The 21,469-nt window shown below is 41.5% G+C and overlaps 1 protein-coding gene across 1 annotated transcript in view; it reads right to left on the bottom strand.

The window, feature by feature from the left end:
• LOC311490999 (3',5'-cyclic-AMP phosphodiesterase 4C-like) overlaps positions 1 to 21,469 on the bottom strand; it is a 97,806-nt gene that overhangs the window by 65,465 nt on the left and 10,872 nt on the right. Inside the window, exon 3 of the mRNA XM_084548826.1 lies at positions 13,602 to 13,804. Coding sequence (XP_084404952.1) covers positions 13,602 to 13,804 — 203 coding nt within the window. The remainder of the gene's footprint in view (positions 1 to 13,601; positions 13,805 to 21,469) is intronic.

Genomic DNA, 21,469 nt, shown 5'->3' with positions numbered 1-21,469 from the left:
TGAGACTAACAAACACACTTACATTCCTTTCTTAAATTTTCCTTTTTTGTGTGTCAAACTCAAATAGTTTGTGTTATTTTGAGAGCCATCCTTTTTACTGTCTCTGTATGAGAGAGAATTAAACGAACAGAGACAGATTGGATCCTGAATGGTAAGATAATACTTGCATGATCATCTAATGATGTAACGGCAAATTTGCCATCTGACAGCTCACTCAGATGGCACCAAAGATGAAGATATTAACAAGGGCAACGTGCAATTATCCTCCTACTCTGCCACTCACAAGAGCACTGAAACAAATGAAGCAGGAGTTGTGCTCCGGCCTTTATCAAAGGCGAGGTCAAGGCAAGGACAGAGGAGATACAAATCTCTGCTGGATCGGAGTATTGTTTGGTAATTCATCATGGTTTATGCAGAGATACAGCATTTATTTATGATTTGTTGTACCATGACTGAATCAGTGGGCACGGTTTGTACATGCACAAGAAGTGGTTTACTCATCTCCTCAAGCGCTCAAACGCTAAGCTATGTGTGCGTTGTTGCCAGATGAATCAGAAACCTTATTTTCTTGTGTGATTGCTCCGAACTGCCCGGTCACATCACGAACCCCTTAGAAGAGGGGGGAAAAAAAAAAAAATCTTTTAAATTTTTGTCAATAATTACAATGAACTTGGATTCCCCTTCCTCAAATCACCCTTTCTCGCTCCCAGAAAGTAATTTCTATTTAATACAATGTTGAATAAGGACTAACTAGTTTCTCAGGGCTAAGTTTAATTTAGTCAAATTATCTTTCTAAATCCTTACAATCCTTAGAGCTATGCCTTTGATTCATAAGCCGCAGACATACGAGTCATTTGTTGGGAAATAGGACGGGAAGAGTGCTCTGACTTTTGCGCTGTGAAGCGACAGCGCTTAGATTTAACTCTGTCACTGGGGAGACAATAAAAGAAATTTTTCACATCACAGATAACGTCTATTGAGTCATTAATATTTATTATTTCCATTCATTCAAAAATAATCGTTACAGGCTGACAGGAAGGCAATACTCTGCAGGTATAGCCATTTTCCTAAACTGTAGTATTTTAACATTACACTGTTATGCTGCACCTAGCAATTTCTGCTGGGGTGACAGCACTGTCGATGTTTAATATAACAAAAAAATGTAGAAATGTCATACGTGATGCTCATTTTCACTCCCCTGTCTGTCAGGTCAGACTCTTACCTGGCAGACATTTTGAAACTGTCCAATCAAATGGTAAGAAACTGACTTCTATTGAGGTTTGTAAGATGATTGTATGGCATAGGTTCACTTTGTTTTATATAAGTGTTTTGTGAAACGTTTAGTTGCGTAATCGTTTTAGCACATGGTGAAAAATAACAAACACAATTGGTTCCTTTAATGAAATTCAGCTGCCTCCATTATTTTCAGTTAATTGTTAACAAGCTAGTGCATCAGAGCCCAACAGTAATGATAATGCATGAGTTATGTTGCTATGTGCATTTATGTTATGCATGGCTTTCACGTAATAACATTTTAAACACTTTTTTAATGGTTCATATTGATGCTACACCCGTGCTGAGCTTCCATAGTGCTATCTATTGTTGCAGATAGGAAGGAAGTTAGTGACTAATTTATTCTATGAAAGCTTCTTGGAGCACCATTAAACATCACATCCTGAGCGAAATCAACAAACAAGTTAATCAAGCAGGCAGCGACAGCAGTCTACAATAAACCCCTGACCAGCTTCTGCCACGGGCGACAGGTCTGTCCAGGAAATGAGAAAGCACCGTGAATTCTGCATGAGCATCTCCGACAGCCGCAGGCTAGAGCACAAAGAGCAAGACGGCAACAAGCATTTGTTAAGCTGACGCTATACATCACAGCTATACGTCTGGATATGTATTCCATTATGTGCGTCAAGCTGAAAGTTCAGCGACATCTAATGAAACTGCAGAGGCCTGGCTACAAGATGCTTGTAATGAATAACAGAAGGAAGAAAGAAATGGATGCACATTTGTCACATGACTCTTGTTTACAATGAAACCATAGTAAAAAGGTTTAAAGATGCACCAGACCAGGATCAACCGGCAACGCTCACTGAAATCTCGTGTCCCCTGTGTCTGGATCAAAAAGTTGCACTCAAACACACCACAATGACTAGACCCAACAGCCTGCTGGCACATACACGCCACGCCAGCATGAAAGAATATTACTCTTCACTCCATCAGGGGGCAGTAGTCTGGTTTCATCTTTCAAAAGGGGAAACTGCAGGAGCTACTATTAGCTGGGAGGCTAGGAAGCTAGGAGGAGCTACAACCTGTCGTACAGAGCTGACCTGTGTACCAATCATGCTGACAGTTGGTCTACAGTTTATTCAGTTTACATGATGATGTTGTTACGAAAAACGTTTGAGTATTTTAATGTTCAGAGAAGTGCATTTTAACTTCAGAAACTTCGAACTGGCTGAAAAAAGCTGATAATGGAGATCGACTAGATCGACACTTCCTGATGACCCAACTACAGAGACAGGTCGGCCATCTGCATGGTGTGACATGCCCTTAAAATTCAAAACATGTTTTATCTTAAACTGAAACAGAAAAGTGTCTGATTTACTTCCTTCAACAATCACAAACAGCAAAAATCATTAAAAGAACCATCTCCACATTAGTTCACTTATATATGAATGTCGATACCAGTGCAGAGACACCGCTTGTTGTCTCTTAGCTTCAGTGTTTTGACAAGTCACTGCACTTACGGTACTACCTTCAGCAAAGAACATCCCCTAAAACCATAAATTACAAGGTTTTTATACAAACTATGCAGGGAAGATAACTCGTGCTTGAGGCCAGATGTTCTAACTGTGGACAATTAAAACATCCCCCTGCTTCCAGTCTAATGGCCTCCAGGCTCCAGCTCTGCGCTCACAGACATGAAATCGATGCAGACTATAACTCTGGGAGGGAAAGTGTGTTAGTGTGTTTCCTAAAATGTTGAACTCTTCCTTGAAATATTTCTGTGTTTGTGTCTGGTCTCAAACTCTCATGAGTCAAACTTTTAATAAGGACGGCTGGTTAATAAAAACAATAAGTAGTGATGAATAAATAAATGTAATGAGGCTAAAACCTAATCACATAGTAATAAAAAAATATTTTTAATATGGGGAACTACATAATGATTATGTCATTGTCTTTGGCAATGCAAGCCGAGCAAACACAGATCATCTTATGAAAATATAACTTAATAAGACAAGACAATCTGAAAGAACCCAAGTGTCATTGTCCATTTTTCTATTTTAAGAATTTAATTTTTATCACATCAGACAACTTCAAGATGTCAGCAAACCAACAACGGTGTGTTTTTCAGCAAGTTATTTTCCTGGGAAGAAAAATGAAAGCTCATTTGATTAACATTTTGATTGTTTTACTCTCCCATCAGCAAAAACATAACGAGAGGAGGAGAAGTAAAGCATCAACCATGCTCTGTTCTTAAGGGAAAATGCATTCATTATGTATTATGAGTCTGAACTTAATAGCCTCCTGCACGTTAATAACAAAATAAAAAAACAGTGCGCTTTTAGTAAATTACATTTGTAACGTTATTGCTATTGCTACAAGCAGATGAAAAATCTTATTAATGCAGCTGTTCTGAAAGCAGAAATAACAGAAATGTTCATGTATGTACTGTTCTATGTCCGTGTATGCCTCAACTTGAATGTACTCTGTGTAAAGATGGACCAAGGCCACAGTTTAACTGAAGAGTTGTTTTGAAGCTCAATGCAGGTGGCACTAGCTGTCGCCATATTGCCAGTACCAACAGGTTGGTTTTTACTTCTGCAATGCATTCACGCAGTGTCTACACTGTAGTGATCTGAGCATTTACTTCTTGGCTTGACTCCTCCTAACTCCCGACAATTTTAAATAAGGACAAAGAGGTGGCCTGTGACTGGAGCCGAGACAGCACCAACCTATCGCTCATCTGATAGTGTCTTAAATTATGCAAAACATTAAGCCTTAATGTAATTGGACCTCCTGCACAGCTGTCACAAATGGATAAATTATCTATAGCAACCAAAACCATTTTTGTATCGGGCAGTAAACATTTTAAAGTTGAAGTTAGGAATTTAACATGGAGTCAGCCCTCAAGTGGCCATTTAGGGAAGTGCATGTTTTGTGCATGTTGGTATCAGCTTCATTCACCAGCTTCAGATGTTGGCGCTTGGGTTTCACAGAGAAAGTATCAGGCTTTGTTAAAAAATCTAAATCAAAACGAGGACCTTTGCCCTAGCCAGTGTAAATGTACATATTGAGCAGGAGTGACCCACTGACGGTGCTACTGAGTTGCAGTATAGATCTCAGCATGGATTGGTTTTAAATTATGCTGAACATTTAGTCTTGAAAAAAAATAAAAATAAATAATAATAATATTTCATCATCCTCCTGAATAGGAAAATCAAGTATAGAGACCAAAACGTTTGGGCTGTAAACTTTTATTTGTTTCTGCTGTAAAGCATTTTAACATGGAGGATTATGGGGATTGACTCATTTTTGAAGCCAGCATCAGGCAGACATTAGAAGAACTGGTAAAACCTCATACCCTATCAACAAAATAAGGTAATCTTTTACCCATAAGACATGTAAAATGGTGGCAACCTATCGCATAAGAGTTAAAACTCACTACTGACTTCTATGAAAGCTCCTCACACAACAGTAGGAGCCCTTTCTCTAAAGTAGAAACGTGTTAAGATTATTTTCAGCTTGCTTTCAACTTGTCATTTGTCTGAAAGCAGTCTCTAGCGTCCTGACTAATTGTTACTGGCTAACAGCCCCGACGACAAGCAAGCTCAGAGACTGAACTCAGTGTCTCCTTGGACAATTGTGTGGAGAAGAAATGCAGGCTGCTCCGTGTTTCCTCTGTCAGCTTTTCAACAAACTGCAAATATAATGAATCAATGTTCCAGCCACTGGACGCTCATCACCACCTTTTTCAATCGTGAATCGTTCTCAAGCCTCTCAAAGGGAATGCCTCACCGCCTTGGCTGTAAACAAAAGCACTACTGACTGTAAAATGAATCATGTCCAGAGGCACTAAGAAAGAAGTAATTAACTAAAATCCTTAACCAGAAAGCTACATTTGTTTTTTTCAGATGTACTGTATATTATCAACTAAAGAACAATGTGAATTGTGATTTAAGTGCAAGAAGCCTTATCACAACTATTAAAAATGTCCAATAAATAAAACGATTCTCAATCAGTAAAAGAAAAATGAGCCACAACACAGCCGCTGGTGTCTCATGGTAAAACACATATTCATGAATCATGACTTGATTAAAGCAACATCCACGCAGCCACTGACACCTGCAGGTCAGCTCATGCAGCAGGTATTAAACACTACATTACTTTCACTAATACTCTCTCAGCCACATCTGCTTTGTGCCTTTTGTTAACCGGAGGCTGACTGGATAACATTCATCCCCCAACCCCCCTCTGACAACCCACTGGGCAACTCTTTATACAATTTTTCCAGGAAAACACAGCTCCATAGCAACGGGGGTAATTTTGCGCTATCACACCATAAGAAGTGCTTTCGAAGCAGGCCGTTCCTATTTCAAGTTGACCATTGGTCCAGATCAGAGTTTCTTTTCTCACTACTCGGGGGCCTGGAGAGCAAAGCCTCTTGTAATGCATGAACACACAGCCAACCTAACGACATGAGGACACCCTGTAGCCAAAAGGCCACCATTCCCTCCGAGAGCAAGCGTGCTTTCATCAACGATAACATGCTGTTGAAGTGCCCTTCAGGAAAACAGCGGACCTCCATCTGTTAATTCATTGTAATTCCGCCTGATGAGCAGTGTTCGGCCTGAACCCTCAGCGGAACAACAACTCACTCGGTAATGTGCATATTCTGCTCATTCTGTGACATTTATGAGCATGTCAGTGTGCCCCTAGTTAATAGGCAGAGACGGATGTACATACGGATGCAGAAAAAGTGGAAAAGGAACTTAGCAATAGTAGAATTTAAGTTGTGCTTCTTCACTACAAAACGATTAAAAGTTTGAAAGCTATTTGACTCTTAATTAGTGGGTAATTAGTTTGCACACTGTGCCACTAGAGACGACATCATAAAATGGTACGTTTGGCTTTGCACACACACACACACACACACACACACACACACAAGCTACTGAGTCCTAAGGTACAAGAACATCAAACCAATACCAAAGAACTACCAGCAACAAAGACCGATTGTTACAACAACTCACGTCACCCGTGTCTGGACCAAAACGTTGCACTTGAATACACAAATACTACAACCAACAGCAAGCAGGTAAATACAATGCATTCTGCGCCTGCATGAGAGGAGATAAATTTTCATAACAGCAGTAGGCAGTAGTCTGTATTCATTGTTCAAAAGTGGAAACCAGAGGAGCCACTGTTTGCCCGAAGGCTAGGCAGCTACTGAATCGTGCTCAAAGTTGGACTACAGTTTATTCATTCTAGATGATGACATCTTTGAGAAAATATTTATGTATTTTAATGTTCAGATTAGATAAAGACGTAAAACTGTTGGCTTTCACAAATTGTCAAGGGGTTTACCCTGTACTGCCACCGTAAGATCAGCTCTTTCAGACCACAATCTAAAAAACACAGATCAGGCATAACATTATGACCACCTTCCTAACATTGTGTCGGTTTCCCTTGTGCCTCCAAATCAGTTGTGACTCATCATAGAATGGACATGGGCCTTCTGAGGGTGTCCTGTGGTGTCTGGTAACAGAATGTTGTTAGTGGGGGCCTTTGGGTCCTATGGGTTGAGGGGAGGGGCCTCTGTGGATCATCCCACAGATACTTGATCAGTTTGGGATCTAGTGAATTTGGAGGCCAGGTCAACACCTTGTGCTGTTCTTCATGTTTTTTTTTTTTTTGTTCTTCCTTTTTTCTTCCTTTTTTTGCTGCTTCCATCAAGGAGTGTCATTGCTATGGGGTGGGGGTGCCTGGTCTGGTCTAGGTGGGTGCTACATGTCTAAGTAACATCCACATGAATGCCAGGTCCAAAAGTTTCTCAGCAGAACATCGAATTGTCACAAGATGGTCAGTGTTATTTACGTCTCCTGTCAGTGGTTTTAATGTTGTGGCTGACTGGTGTGGTTCTGTACATGAACACTGGCATGAAGTTGTTGTGCTCAAACTAAACTTTGATCTCCATACCATGCATTAAGAGAGATTCTTAGACAGAGTCCTCCAAAAATGGAATAAACATACTGCAGTGGACTAAGCTGTCATTTTATTTTAAACCCAAAGATACCATAACATCAAATAACTATTCTATCTATAAGTATAATGCTTTATATTGGCTCTTACATAGATTTCCAACCCACCTGTGTGGTAGATGATCTGTATTTAAAAGTGATCTGAGTCATCTGAAAAGAGACACAATGATTCTGAGACAAAAATGGAAATCCGTATTCAGTGCAGAATAAAAGCAGTGCCAGTGGTGTTGTCGTTGGTGGCTCTAAAGCCGGCTGACTCATTGCTTTTACTCCTACCTACAGCTCAACCTGTTTTCATTACCGCTGTCGTCATTCGGTGTTGGGTAGCCGGCGCAGATGACATTCACACCGGCAGGACTCTGACAGGGAAGAGCTGAAACGATGCAGTCAGCCGACAGCGAGGGTGAAGGAAGGCCTTGAGTGGGCAGCCGAGGTAACATGGCAGCAGTTTTCGACTCTGCAGCCACTCTACTCTACAGCACAGTGAATCTAGACTGTGCATTTGTATTTCTGTTTCCATTTATAATTTTTTTTTTTTACACACACACACATACTGTAATACATCACTGCCACATTTTCACTGTGCCCATCAGCACACGTAAATCTGAGGATGGATACGTACAAATGAATGTAGCTGCACTGAGCGCAGTTAGATAAGACTTTCCAGACTATATCTATAATCAGTCGTTAGTGAATCTTGATCATCTTTTTTCATTATCTATGTTTACTCTGCAATTTGCTATCACTGCCTCCTCATAATGCTCGATGTATATTTAACCTCCACCCTTTGGTAGCCTACTTGTGTAAACTGAAGGCAGAATATGCATGAACCTGAGTACAAACATGATCCACAATGGATAAATAAACTGTTTAGTACTCTGTGCAGGAAGCTGGTGATAAATGTTTAGGAGCTAAAATCATAGTCACCACTGTATCAGCAGATATTTGCATAAAATGGGTAAACAAAACCTATTTGCACTAAAGGTCTGCTAAACCTGTAAGTGTTTATGTACCTTAGCACTGTATGTAAGCACATGATATTAAAATCAACGTGTACATCTGAGCATGGAATTCAAATAAATCTGACAGATCAAATGAAAACAGGCCGGGAGCAAACCGGAAAATGCGTTGATTGTTTATAAATCACCAGGCAAAGAAAAGGAGTTGTACTGTCAAGCATTAAATTAATCCCAATCCATCTGAAGCACGATCAACACAATAAACTAAACCATTTTACTGCACAGTTTCTCTACCGCTCTTGCAAGTGAAACAATGTTTAGGAGATTATCTTCTCGGCGCAACTATCAGGGGACAAAAACACAACACCTCAGCTCATGTGTGAAAAAGCTCTGAGGTGAGATGTGCATTGCCTGCTGACAGCGAGCGGTGTCGGGGGATAAGAGCTGAACTGACGTCGGTTTTCATGCCTGTTCAGCTCTGCTGCAGCCAATCACCAATAGTCAAGCTCTTCTCTTTCTTTCGGGAAGGAAACACGGAAGGCCAGCGTGGGTCACAAAACCACAATGAGGTTTTTCACGAGTCTAAACTGCAACTTCTACTGTATCTCCACACACAAAATCAGCTGCTAATGTCCCACAAAAAACCTTGTGACTCTTAAAACTAACTCTTAACTAAAAATTCTGAAATGACACAAAAGAGGTGAGGCACACTAGCACACTATCAATCTCCCCGTGTACAAAAAGCAACACAGTCTGCCTGATAAGGTTTACAGATCAGCTCCGTCATTCCTTCAAGTGCAAGGAGCAGAACACAAAGCCGAGCCTGAAGAACAGGTAGGCAGCCTCGGCGGGAGACGCCCACTCGACCGCAGAGTGTTATTTCGTGGGGGTTTTAAATCCAAAAACACATCCTTGATTAAAATTACAGCTCTTGTTTTTGTATTTTGTTATGTGTTTGGTATCACTTTAACTCTAGCAATCAAGAGAGCAAATTATACAGAAATTGCATGTTTTCTCACCCTGCAATAACAGGTAATTGCACGGAACTGCGAAATTTCATGTTTTCCAAGAATGCAGAAGAAGGCAGATCGGGTCGACACGACAATTACATGCAAGCCTGACCCCTCATGAAGCCGCTGACGAAACACATCAGGGACGAAAGGCTCACAGGGATCCAGATTATCGGGTGCAATTTGAGCTAACTTTTCCTGAACAACACCCCACTGTCTCACCGACGACTAACTGTAGCGCGGGGAAACCGACAGAGGCAACAGGAATCACTGGAAATCAATGGCTCCTCAACATCAAAACACTTTCTCCGGGTGCATCAATAAAAACTCTTCAGACCTATTGAAGTTCAACCGTGAGCAACTATCAAGACTAAATAAGAAAAATGCACCTCACAGGGTGAAAGAAGCATCTGATGGCGTTTTACCAGTCGGTGTGAGGATCTTTGCTCTGAGCTTAAGCAGCATTTAAGAGGAACACTCCGGACGTGAGAGATGACAGTGGGTCACACCTTTTAATAAGAGCAGATTGCTAATCAGCTGGGTGTTATCTGCTATTCATTTTCTATGTATTCAACAGTTATCGTCTAATCTGCTCCATTTGCAGAGAACCAAGAAAAATAGGTCAGAAAACAGCTTTACATTTACTAAAAATATGTTAATGAAATGTTTCAATAAACAGCTTAGTTACTCTGCGTCAAAATATAACTCAGTAAAGGCAGCTTACATCATTTAATGACTCATTTTTTTATAACCACCATGATGATCAGCAAACATCTTTACAGGCAGTGCTTCAGGACATCCTGATAAGTGTCATATATTTAATGTCAGCAATATTTAAGGTCAGTGGCAAACACGGACAAGAAAGAGTCCATTACCCTTTCCATTGCATCTGACAGCTTTAGATTTATGACCTATGATACATCCTGTAATTATAAAAATAATAACATCTAGACTGTCATTAATCATTGCTCCACCACGTTAGCTGGAAATTAGAGGCACCTTATCAGGGAGCTATAGTTTGGAGAGACTGGGTATATCTGTACGCTCTGTGATGATGACAGCAGAATAAAGTAATAAAAATTAATCAAAATCCACTTCCACATTATTTTCTGGTTTATTAAAGCAGTCTTGTTAGATGCATCCTGCCAGTCTTAGACTGTTTAGTCGCTTTGGTTCATGTTTATACACATTTAAATCAAATGAATGCACATGTCCCTGACAGAGGAATTGGAGGAAAGAGAAACAAATAGGGATAGCCATGATAAACTAGTATATTTTACCTAGATAAGTTAAAGCTACGTTTTGATTTTTTTTTTTACCTGAACCCTAATTTGAAAGGTGAATTATGGCAAACAACTAAGCCTGCGGTTGTTTCAGATACTTCATAGTGGGGGAGTGGGGGTTACCGTTTCAGCGAGGAGGGCCAGGACATGCGGGGTTTCTTCAGCCCGGGTCGCAGCTTCTCCAGGGTCCGGTTGCGGCACAGGTAGCGCTCGGTGTCCGAGTTGAAGCGTTGTTTGATCCGTATGTGAGTCCTGGGCTGCCGCCACAGGTGTTTGGGCGGCTTGGCGAGCCCCGCTCCTTCTCTGCTCAGCGTGGTGCACTCCATTTTCTACTTGGCTTTTTTTTGTTTGTTTGTTTGATTTAAAGAGTCGAAGTTTTGGATGTGGAGCGGCTGAAGGCGAGGCGAAGAGAAGGCGGGATGTCTATCTATCTGACTGTCCGTGAGGGGGAAACCGCGGAAACTTGGCAGCTTTAACGCACGGAGAGCGTTGCGCGCAGCATGATGGTTGCGCTTCTGTCCACGACTCGGAGTGCTGAAGCGACTGTGAGCCTCTCAGCCAATGCCGTGTCTCTCTCTCTCTCTCTCCCTCTCTCTTTCTCTCTCTCTCTCCTCCTGCTCTGTTTATCTTTGCCTCCGATTATCTCTCCTTCTATTGCTCTCTGGCTCTGCCTCTGCCTCTCTCTCCATCCTCAACTCTCGCTCTGCGGCCAGCTTCCTCCTGCCATCTCCATCTGTTTCCCTGTCTGTCGCTGTCTTCACTGTCAAAATGCCAATCTTCAGCATTACGCGACAGTGTGCTGTCTTTATCTACTCTGGCAGTTAAACTGAAATTAATCTTGAGTGCTCCTATATTTTATTTTTTCAGCCATTTTTAGCAGCAGATGGTTTTTATTTGTCAGAGCAGAAAAGAAGCACGAATGAATAAAGAAATCATTCAATGATTCAGTCTCTTTATGACAGTGAACCAGCATGCAAAACAGCTGGACTGCAGCCACTGCATGTCAAATTATCTGCTCCACTGTAATCTGACACTTTTAGCTTTTTGGAAGACTTACAGGTTTGGGAAGTTCAGATGGATTCAGTTCAGAGATGGATTCAGTTTACTCTTGCTTTAATACTTTCCAAGGAGGCCCAGTGTAAATACACCAAAACAAACAAACTGCAGCCTGTTAACTGTCTCAAAGGTACAGTCATGGTGTCAAGTATATTTAAGTAGTGTGTCCTCATAGACCTGCATACGTGGGTTCAAACAGTGACACTAGTACCTTTGAATACTCAGACGAGATGAAAATTGAAAAAGAGCCCTCTGTGGGCCTTTGAACTTTGTCATTTTGTTGACTTTCACTTCATTTTCTCTGTGTGTGCACTTGTTCTCTAAGCTGAAAGAGTTCGCTCTCTCTCATTGACGCACTCCGCCGCTGATCCAACATGCTGAATCATGCTGAACCGACGCCAAAAGAACACCAGCAACACAGGACGACTGTGACGTCACCAGTGTACGGACTGAAAAGGTTCCTCTGAAGACAACGCAAAGATTTACGTTGTGTGCCTGTGTGCCCTTAGAACTTTTGTTCACTCTCTTGTGCACTGGCTCGCCAAGCTGAACTACCAATCAGAGAAACCTCTTTCACCGAGTTGTTCCACCGTAGATTCATTTATACCGACTGAGGTCTGACTAGTGCTAACATTGCGGACCACAGTCCACAGGCGCTCACCAACAGCCTGACACCTGCAGGTTTGGTGTGCCATGGTCTTAAAATGCAGTATTTTTGGCTACAGGCTAGATGTGTGGGCTAATGACGGAGACCATTTTAACATTTATTTCATGTATGGAGGGACAGCAACAATTTATTCAATCAAAGAAGTTCCGGTCAACATATTGGGTTGTTTTAAGAAAGTGGTGTAAAGTGATATCTGACTATAGGACAAATAATTTGGGTTATTATATTTAGAATTAAAAAGTTTTAAATCTGGATTATCATGATGTGGAGTTTAATGTCCAATGCTCCTTTAATCAGCAGGCTGCAGAACATTTTCTATGATGGGTAGCCAGTTCTGTCATTCCTTGCAAGAAGATCTGACCTCACATTTATTTCTCTTTCTGTCTTTATTCAGCTTTATTAGCATGACAGGAAAGCAGCACAGGCCTGTCCAAATTATTGGATGTCACCGAACCCACTTGTGTTTATCATCCTGGAGTGAAAATGGAGGCTACACCATTAGCTAACAAGCTGGTTTTCAGTCTGCTGAAACGTAGCAGACGCCACACCTCTACCATCAATGTCTGCACACACAAATATGAGACGGTTCTAAATGCGTGAGCGTGAAAATGATCAATGCCTAGAGAGAGAAAGGAGATGCAGGTGCTAAAGAGAGAGGAAGATTCAACACACACACGCACACACACACACACACACACACACACACACACACACACACCTATGACCTTTCAGTGACAGACTGCGTCCTATGGTTACAATTACCAGGCATTTTTTTTAAAAGGGGAGCAGCTCTCATTATCACACCGGACCACAAAACACATTCAACCTTTATTTGTGTGTGCCAAGCTTCTGCCTTCAGAGTCTCTCAGACAGCTTTAGTTTGCTGTCTCCTTGGTGTCCACCTGCACTGAGCCAAAACCCAACACAAACACACAGAGACTCCGAGCTAATGAGCTGATGACAAATGAAAGAAAGAAAGAAAGAAAGAATAGAGGAAAGAAAGAAGCTTCTATTGCAAAAAAACAAAAAAACAAAAGCGTGTCATTACTGGATTTTTGGATCTTTGCTTATTTTCCATCACACTGACTGATCAACCACATATCCTGGCAAATGTGTCTGAGATGAACAGGACGACAGATGGTCCACATCAACACAAAACAACAAACAACTTTTAAAACAATGATTAAAAAAATAAACTGCATTAACCCCAACAGACAAGCTTAAAAACACGATTCTCTAAAGATAGTGATGATTAGACACTGCCAAGACGATCACGACAGCCAATTAATCTGAAACGAAGGAACAGACTGAAAGAAACACAAGGAAAGACAGGGATGCGCGTGTTTGTCACTGACCGGTGCTCATCGTGACTGGCCAGCGCTCGGCTGTACAGCACCTCCAGTCGGTCCAAAGGCAGGCCATAAGTGGCAGATGGCCGCCTGGTGTCACTCGGGCGCTCCTGACAGGAGTGTCTCCTCCACAGCGGAGGCAGCAGCAGCTGGCCGGAGAAACGCCGCCGCACCACCTGGTGGACCGCTGGTAGAGACTCCCGACGACCCTGCAAACCGAAGAAAAAAAAGGATGCGAAGCATGGGTAAAACTGACGTCCAAAAGTCAGTGACAACGGTGCATTAGACATGTGGGATGTTGTATCTAATGTTGTTCTGCAGTCAAGTTGATGATGAGTATAAAACTGTGAGACAAGCTGAGGCAGAATGTACACACTGGACAGAAAGCCTCTATAAAGACTGAAGGCTTTGATTTTCTGTTCAGATGTGTTGATTTAACTGTGTGGTCATTGGAGGCTGAAGTTTAACTGTAGGCAGACAGCAGGTGTGACTAAATCTGTCAACCTTGTTTAACTCATTGACGTACACTAAATGTTACAATACACATCTCTGTGTAATGCAATTCAACTTGAATTCTTATTTTTATTTGAGATGGAAATGTTGGTCTGTCAGTCGGTCAATGAAGTCTGTATATTATTATAAATGTGTTTCATATGGCCACACAATGCACCCAGAGTACACTCTATCAAATACATTAAGCAAACAGTAACACAAATTACTCAGAGGTCCATTAATAAAACATTACAGATAAGACTTTAATGTCCCACAGAGACTCTGAAATATCATCTGTTACAAGTACCATATGAAATTTAATTGTCCAAGTAAGAATTACGAGGTCGTAGCCACAACAAACCAAATGCTGATTTCACTGTGTCGGTTATAGTCCAATAATTAACTCAGTGAATCAATAATGGAGCCACATGGATTAGTCCAGGGACATGCGACATCTGCTCAATCTGCCCTGAGGCTTCTGCAGGCAGCACTTCTCACGTCTGACACCAAGTGAGTAGTTTGTTTGTCTTCTTCCCTGAGCTTTAAATTATCTTTATTGGAGTGCCCTCCCTGCATTTAGTATAATAATTTATAATCATGATGAAGATGACCTGCAGACAGAGAGCAGATTGGTCTGGCTGACAAACAACTGTTCGCTAGAGTGTGTCTTTGTGTATACCGTACACAACCAACACGACATCTCCCCGTTAAAAGGGTCAAATGAGGTCGGGGCGGCCAAGAAAACGCATAGAATCCAAAAATCCATGACTGTTTGGGTCGTGTCATTCGTGCTTCAGCTTCAGTTCCAGGAGTTGATTTCATTGAGAGCTGATGAATATTGATCCGCTGTGCAGGAAGTCTCTTTTCCCTGACAGGTGCCGTGAAATGTCAAAGACTAAACATGAGTATCAGGCCTGCTGTCCACCCCAGGCCACAATACACCTTCATCATCTCAGACTGTCTTTGCTGCCGCTGATCTGGTTTTCTCCATCGCTTCGCCTTGGCTAATTTTCTCCCAGTCAATACAGACAAGACAGCTTCGACCTCCGTAACTGGAGTGTCATGACACCGAGGCATCTTATGCTCAGAGTGCGGTTTGTATGACACGATGTCTGAATGTGACGGCAATGTAATTTAGAGCTAACCATGGAGTTTTACTCGTCATGATTAAAAGTTTTCAAGAAGAGTTAAATCCCTGCTTCATTCTCACCTCCACACAGAGGGTATGAACGCTGTATGGTTCATTTTGGAAAAAACCTGGAGCCTGATGCTGGACATACAGTTCTGTTTGTCTCAGATGTTTGGCAGGTACACAAACCGCACATATATATATCATACTAAAGCAGGATTTGTATTTGTGCTTACTAACAAGAGAGAACGTGGACCTTGAGTTGAAGTTATGTCTTGTTTTGACATCTTTTAAGCCCACACGGATGAGAAAGTGCTCAAATTAATGGGTATTCACATCAAGCTTCATCTGCTTTATCCTCTAAAGAAGGACGTGTGGTAAGTGTGCGAGCTCTGCAACAAACAGACCTTGAGTTGTTGCCAAGAATTTAGCGTCAAGTCTGCTTTTCAGAAACATCTGGTTACCATGTTGGCTCCTTTAGTTTCTTTCTGTTGCTGCAGTTTCCCACGGGGAACAGTGAAACAAATCCTATTTAGATGTGAAATATCTTGACAAGTATTGGTGGAGTTCAGACAGGCAGTTTTGTACCGACTGCTCACAGAAAATTACATTTTCACACTGCAAAACACTCACATGCACTCACAAACCAGGTTACTCTGAGAAATCAGGTTGTCCACACCTGTATATAGATGCAACTTCTCTGTGATCGGATTTCTGCCTGACCTTATTTTGTTTTATATTGTATATGTGTGTGGGTGCGTAAAACTGCTGTGGCCTTGTCTAGCTTCGTGGTGAAACATGTAACACAGTTTTCTCCCCCCGGTTCTCAGTCACCTAGGTCATCATATATCCCAAAAAAGTTGAAAACAAGAACCAAAGAAGCTACGTGAGTGAGTGGCGAAACATAGTTAAAAAAAACTTTTAGTCCGCTTTCCCTTGTTTTCAGCTTTTTTTTTTTTTGTCAAAATCTATAGTTTCTGTTAAACTGGGTTTAGACTAAAGAACTCCTATAATGCTACACAAATTTGAATTTAGGCTGCATCACACACTCCTTTCACGCACAGCAAAGTCCCCTTATAACAGAGGTACACACACAATTTTAATGAAATCACACTGAATGCAACAACCCAGGTGATCTCATTAGTACATAAACAAAACGCATACTGCGGTGCAACCACTTGTACATCTAGTGATCCACACTCCAGACTAGACACCCAGCCCTACAGAGTGCAAGTTTGAGATTAGACAGAAGAATATTCATGAGGTTTCTCCTCGAGTGTGTGATGCAACTGGATTTCAAAATCAGCCAAAACTCCCAAAGTCTGAATCCTGTTGCCTGGGCCTGTAGACACAGTTATTTTTTAATTATTGTTTATTTCTAATTGAAAATGTATGAGTGTGTGTTATGATCTTTTTCTTTCATCTAGCAAATCATCCATGCATGTGCAGGATCTATTTTCCATTTCCAGTGGACGGGTTAATAGGCAGAATATGAGGCTTTTAATAATGTTCAATGAAAAAAAACAACTCCTTCCTAGTGAAAGTCAACCATTTTTCTTAAGGGGCTGTGAACACACTACCAGCTTTATGTTAACACCTGCACCTGGATGTGTTAACTAATGCAAGGCTTCATACAAAACGGGCTATGGCGGCACAGCTTCATGGATTTTTCACCTGAAAGCAGCACAGTATCACTTCATGCAGCAGCACCATCCTGACTTGCTTAAACATGTTTCTTTTTGTGTGTGTTGTCTTATTAGCTGACTGACACATATACCTCCCGTCAATCGCAAGCAGAGAGGAAGCAGCTGTCTGTGTTATCACCCGGCCGATCCCCCGCCATGCCACACACAGGAAGTGAGAATGAGATGGAGGCAGCAAGGCTGGCGCAATCAGATGGGATCGGATGGGACGACGGGCTCTCAGCATGCCTCTGCCTCTAAAAACCAATGAGCCGACGCCGCTGTTCCTCACAACGTTTCTCCATTAATCGAAGAGTGTGTGCTGTCCAGGTGCTTATGACTCACAAGCTCTCCCAAAGTGATTGTCATATGCTTGGCTCAGTGGCAGCGCATAGTGGGAATCAGACCCCCAAACCTCAACTGCATGAATGCTCAAGTCACTGAGCAATGGCTCATCGCGGCTCAACAAAGATACAGGTGTAGTGAGCAATACGATCAATGCAACAACAAGCTCATATAGCATTTGTTTCTCTCTCTTCTAGGATTTAATTTAATTTCTTTGGATGATTATTCAATCGTCATTGTAAAATAACAGACCGATCAATTTCTTTTTCAACACTGCACAAATGCCAGAACCTACGTTTTCAACTGCCAACGTCTTAACAAATCTGTATGCAGCTGCAAATTGACTCATCTTCCAGTGCAATGAGCAGTAATCCAGGCACACACCTCCGTTTATATGTTAGGTATTAAAAATGCACAACCCTCTGTTGGCTCCCACATTTTTAGCTCGATTTAATTTGGACCATGCAGAGAAAGATTGGGCCAGATTTAAGTATCAGATATACATGGTGCCAAGAGGATCATTTCCTACAGACTTTTACTTCAGACCATAATTAAAACTTAATTAAAACCAATAGACTGCTTCATTTTATGTCTAGTTGACTGGAAAACAAACAACATTTTCATAATTTTCATCAATTTTAATAGGACAATTTAAGGCTAATCATGGTAAATGTTACTGCGTAGTATCAGCTTGTTAGCATCACTATTATGAGTCAGTTCACATGGAAACATTAGTGTTTAGGTCTTGTGCCTAATTACAGCCTCATAGTGCTGCTAGCACGGCTGTAGACTCTTATTCTTGTCTTAGACAAGATCATGTACTCTGTGTAAAACTGTTGTAGCGGCTGTGTCTCTAAGGATGCAACAAGTTCACCTAATATATGGAAGGAAGAGCGTCTGTTAATGTCAAGTAAAAGTTCCTGTAAAAAGTCACCTTATTTCTTAGTCTCAACATTTCTTCCCCAACACACTTGGGACATTTTTCATTGACTTTGCAGAGAACTGAGCTGCAACTTCTTGGTGTTAAAGGAAGCCAGCTGAGGCGGTTTGGGCTTTTGAACAAAATGCTACCTGGACGCCTCCCGAGGGAGATATTCTGGGCACTTCAAACTAAGAGGACATTCCGGGGCAGAACCAGATTAGGATGGAGGCACTAAACATCCTGCCTTGGAAGCCCCAGGAGGAGCTGCAGAAAGTGGATAGAGATAGGGACACAAGGGCTGCTTTGCTGAAACTGCTGACATGGCCTTCATTACGATGAGTGTGGTTAAAAGCAGGCTCTAACACAAAAATTACTTACATTTCAAGCCATGCAAATAGTACACCGATCACCCACAACATTATGACCACTGACAGGAGAAGTAAATAACATTGATCATCTTGTGACAATCCAGTGTTCTGCTGGGAAACTTTTGGACCTGGCATTCATGTGGATGTTACTTAGACATGTAGCACCCACCTAGACCAGACCAGTCACCCCCACCCCATAGCAATGACACTCCTTGATGGCAGCAGCCATCCCAGTAGGATGCAGCCTGACACAGACACACACACAAAAACGCTTTAGGAACAACTAAAAAAAAACATGAAGAACAGCACAAGGTGTTGACCTGGCCTCCAAATTCACTAGATCCCAAATTGATCAAGTATCTGTGGGATGATCCACAGAGGCCCCTCCCCTCAATCCATAGGACCCAAAGGCCCCCACTAACAACATTCGGTTGCCAGACACCACAGGACACCCTCAGAAGGCCCATGTCCATTCTCTGATGAGTCACAACTGTTTTGGAGGCACAAGGGAGACCTACACAATATTAGGAAGGTGGTCATAATGTTATGCCTGATCATTGTATGTTTACATAGCTTGCACTTCCTGTGTCCTAAGGAGGCAGTGTCTGCAGTTCTTTTATAAGGTATTTAAACAGCTACCAGCCATATTTACCTTCATGACAATGACACTACGACGTTACCAAATGTTAGGTGATGTTAGCTTACAACCACGTCTGGTTGTGAACAAGATAACGTGTGTGGGAAATAAATGTTAATTTGAAATATGTTTAGGAAAAAATGGATGAACACATTCAATACAGGCAAGATACGGGAAGGTAGTTTATGTAGCTTTACAATGGGTCACTGTTTAGTTTCATGACTAACATTGGTCTGAATAAACACAGGGACTGTCTCTAATCTATTAATGGAGCCGTGGCCAAATCACATGTGACACAGCTACAGGAGGTTTGATTACTCTGCATTAAAGTTAGAAATCAAACTACAGGATTTCAGCAAAATCAAGATTTTTATGCTTTGTTAATTTAAACACTATACAGTCATCACCGGTAACTCTATCAGGAAACACACACATCATTATATGAACATATGGTTGTGACATCTCATTATAAATATGAATCTAGAGCATGTAAACATTTTTTGTCTGAACTGGGACAGCTAATATTTTTTGCAATATGTCACTAATGTAATCAAAGCAGAACTATCCAGACTGTCCACAATCTGTGGCAGCTTCTTTAGCAAGTCTCATACTTAATTTTATTTCCATTTACGCAGTTTAATTTTGGTGACTCTCCATCTCTCAGGCTAATTTCTGCATATTCGTTGATTAGCCTTTTGTGTAAATGTGGCAGCTGCCCTCGAATGCAGTCCGTCAAAACCTCTTGTGTCACAAGACGGATCCTTGTAATTTCGCTCTAGACGCCTTCCAACAATCAAGTGATTGATAAAATAAACACACACAATGACTCTCAGCTCTCAGCTCAGAATAAATGAGGGTGTTTCACTTTATTGGGGGAGCAGAGGGCTTAACATCTGATAATCTGATAAGATCTGTTGTCAAGGCTAACAGCTCAACCCTGTCCACGTAACTTTCCTCTAGTGCAGTTTTCTCTGACATGCACAGATGTCCAGGTCAAAAGAAGCAACACATAATCTCACTGGCGAGTTTTTCTGCCGTCTAATGAGGATATTCACAGTGTGTATTAGTGTGCGTGCTAAATGCAGCAGGTCAGACACCTTGCTGCTATGAACACTGACCAACGCATGTCTCAAGTTTAACGCTACAGGCATCCAACAATCCACCGTGCTCCCATCTGCTCTGCACAGCACGTACACACTCATCTATGCTCTCGCGCAGGTGCACGTACACATGAAGAAGCACTACACACACAACGCAGACAAGCCCGACAGAGCAATTATGTAATCACAGATGGTAAGAGCATTTTGTCAGGAAACGCTGAGCCTCCATGAACTCATGAGCGCAACCAAAGCAGCTGTTGATTTTCTAAATGGGGAAATGAATACTAATCCATCGCAATGGCGCACGGAGAGGAGGTGCTGCACAAACCTTCCCACTGTGCGTGCAGGAAGAAGACTGCTCTTAGTCAAAGATGAAAACATTCACCTGTATGTATAATGACACCTGGGCGTGCAAAGAGGATCATTATCATGACTTCATAAATAGGGACGGTCTCCAATCAAACCTCTCTAATGGCCTCTGCAGGTGTGTGGGCTATGATTAAGTCTGCAGGTACAAGGGAAATGTTTTCATCAGAGCTGGAATTTACATATAGTATGCAGGGTTAAAACTGTGTGGGGGGGGTTCGTTTTATTAAACTCTAACATCATCCAACTAAAAACAACTTAGATCTAAACCGATTCTAATTTATTATATCCTGTTCCTCTAAAGTCATTATTTTAACATCAAAGCATTTTGTAATAAAAAAAAATTATATGTTGTTTATTGTACAGTGAAAGAATCTTGAATTAAATTATGTTCAGTTCAACTCAATGCTAAGACATCATAGGACACTTTAGGTCAGGAAATTAAAGTATTATATAATCCAACAAGCAGTAATTGGAAGCAGTATGTAGTAAAAGAAAAAAAAGAAAAAAAAAAAAAAGTTTTTCAATAAATGTCCTGAAGCCATATTTTCTGAGGAGAGGAGTATTCTGCTGCTCAAACGCGGCAACATCACTGCAGACACGTTCACAAAGAGGGCAGTGTCTTAAAATCGCAGCTTTCTGTCTCGTATTTATGACCATGAGAAACACAGTTATTATCAGGACTTTCTTCCACAGTGGGAGCTGTGTGCATGGTTTTACTGCTGTGACTTCAAAACACCGACTTATGCTCACTTATGATCTGCAGTTGTTGGCGAGTGGCTAATGGTGTAAGGTTCACTTTTTTTTAGCGCTGTTCAGCAGTAGAGAGAAAA

Source organism: Chelon labrosus, assembly GCF_963514085.1.
Source record: "Chelon labrosus genome assembly, chromosome: 7".
NCBI lineage: Eukaryota > Metazoa > Chordata > Actinopteri > Mugiliformes > Mugilidae > Chelon > Chelon labrosus.
The sequence above is the reverse complement of the archived record's forward strand: the minus strand, read 5'-3'. Positions and strand labels throughout refer to the sequence as shown.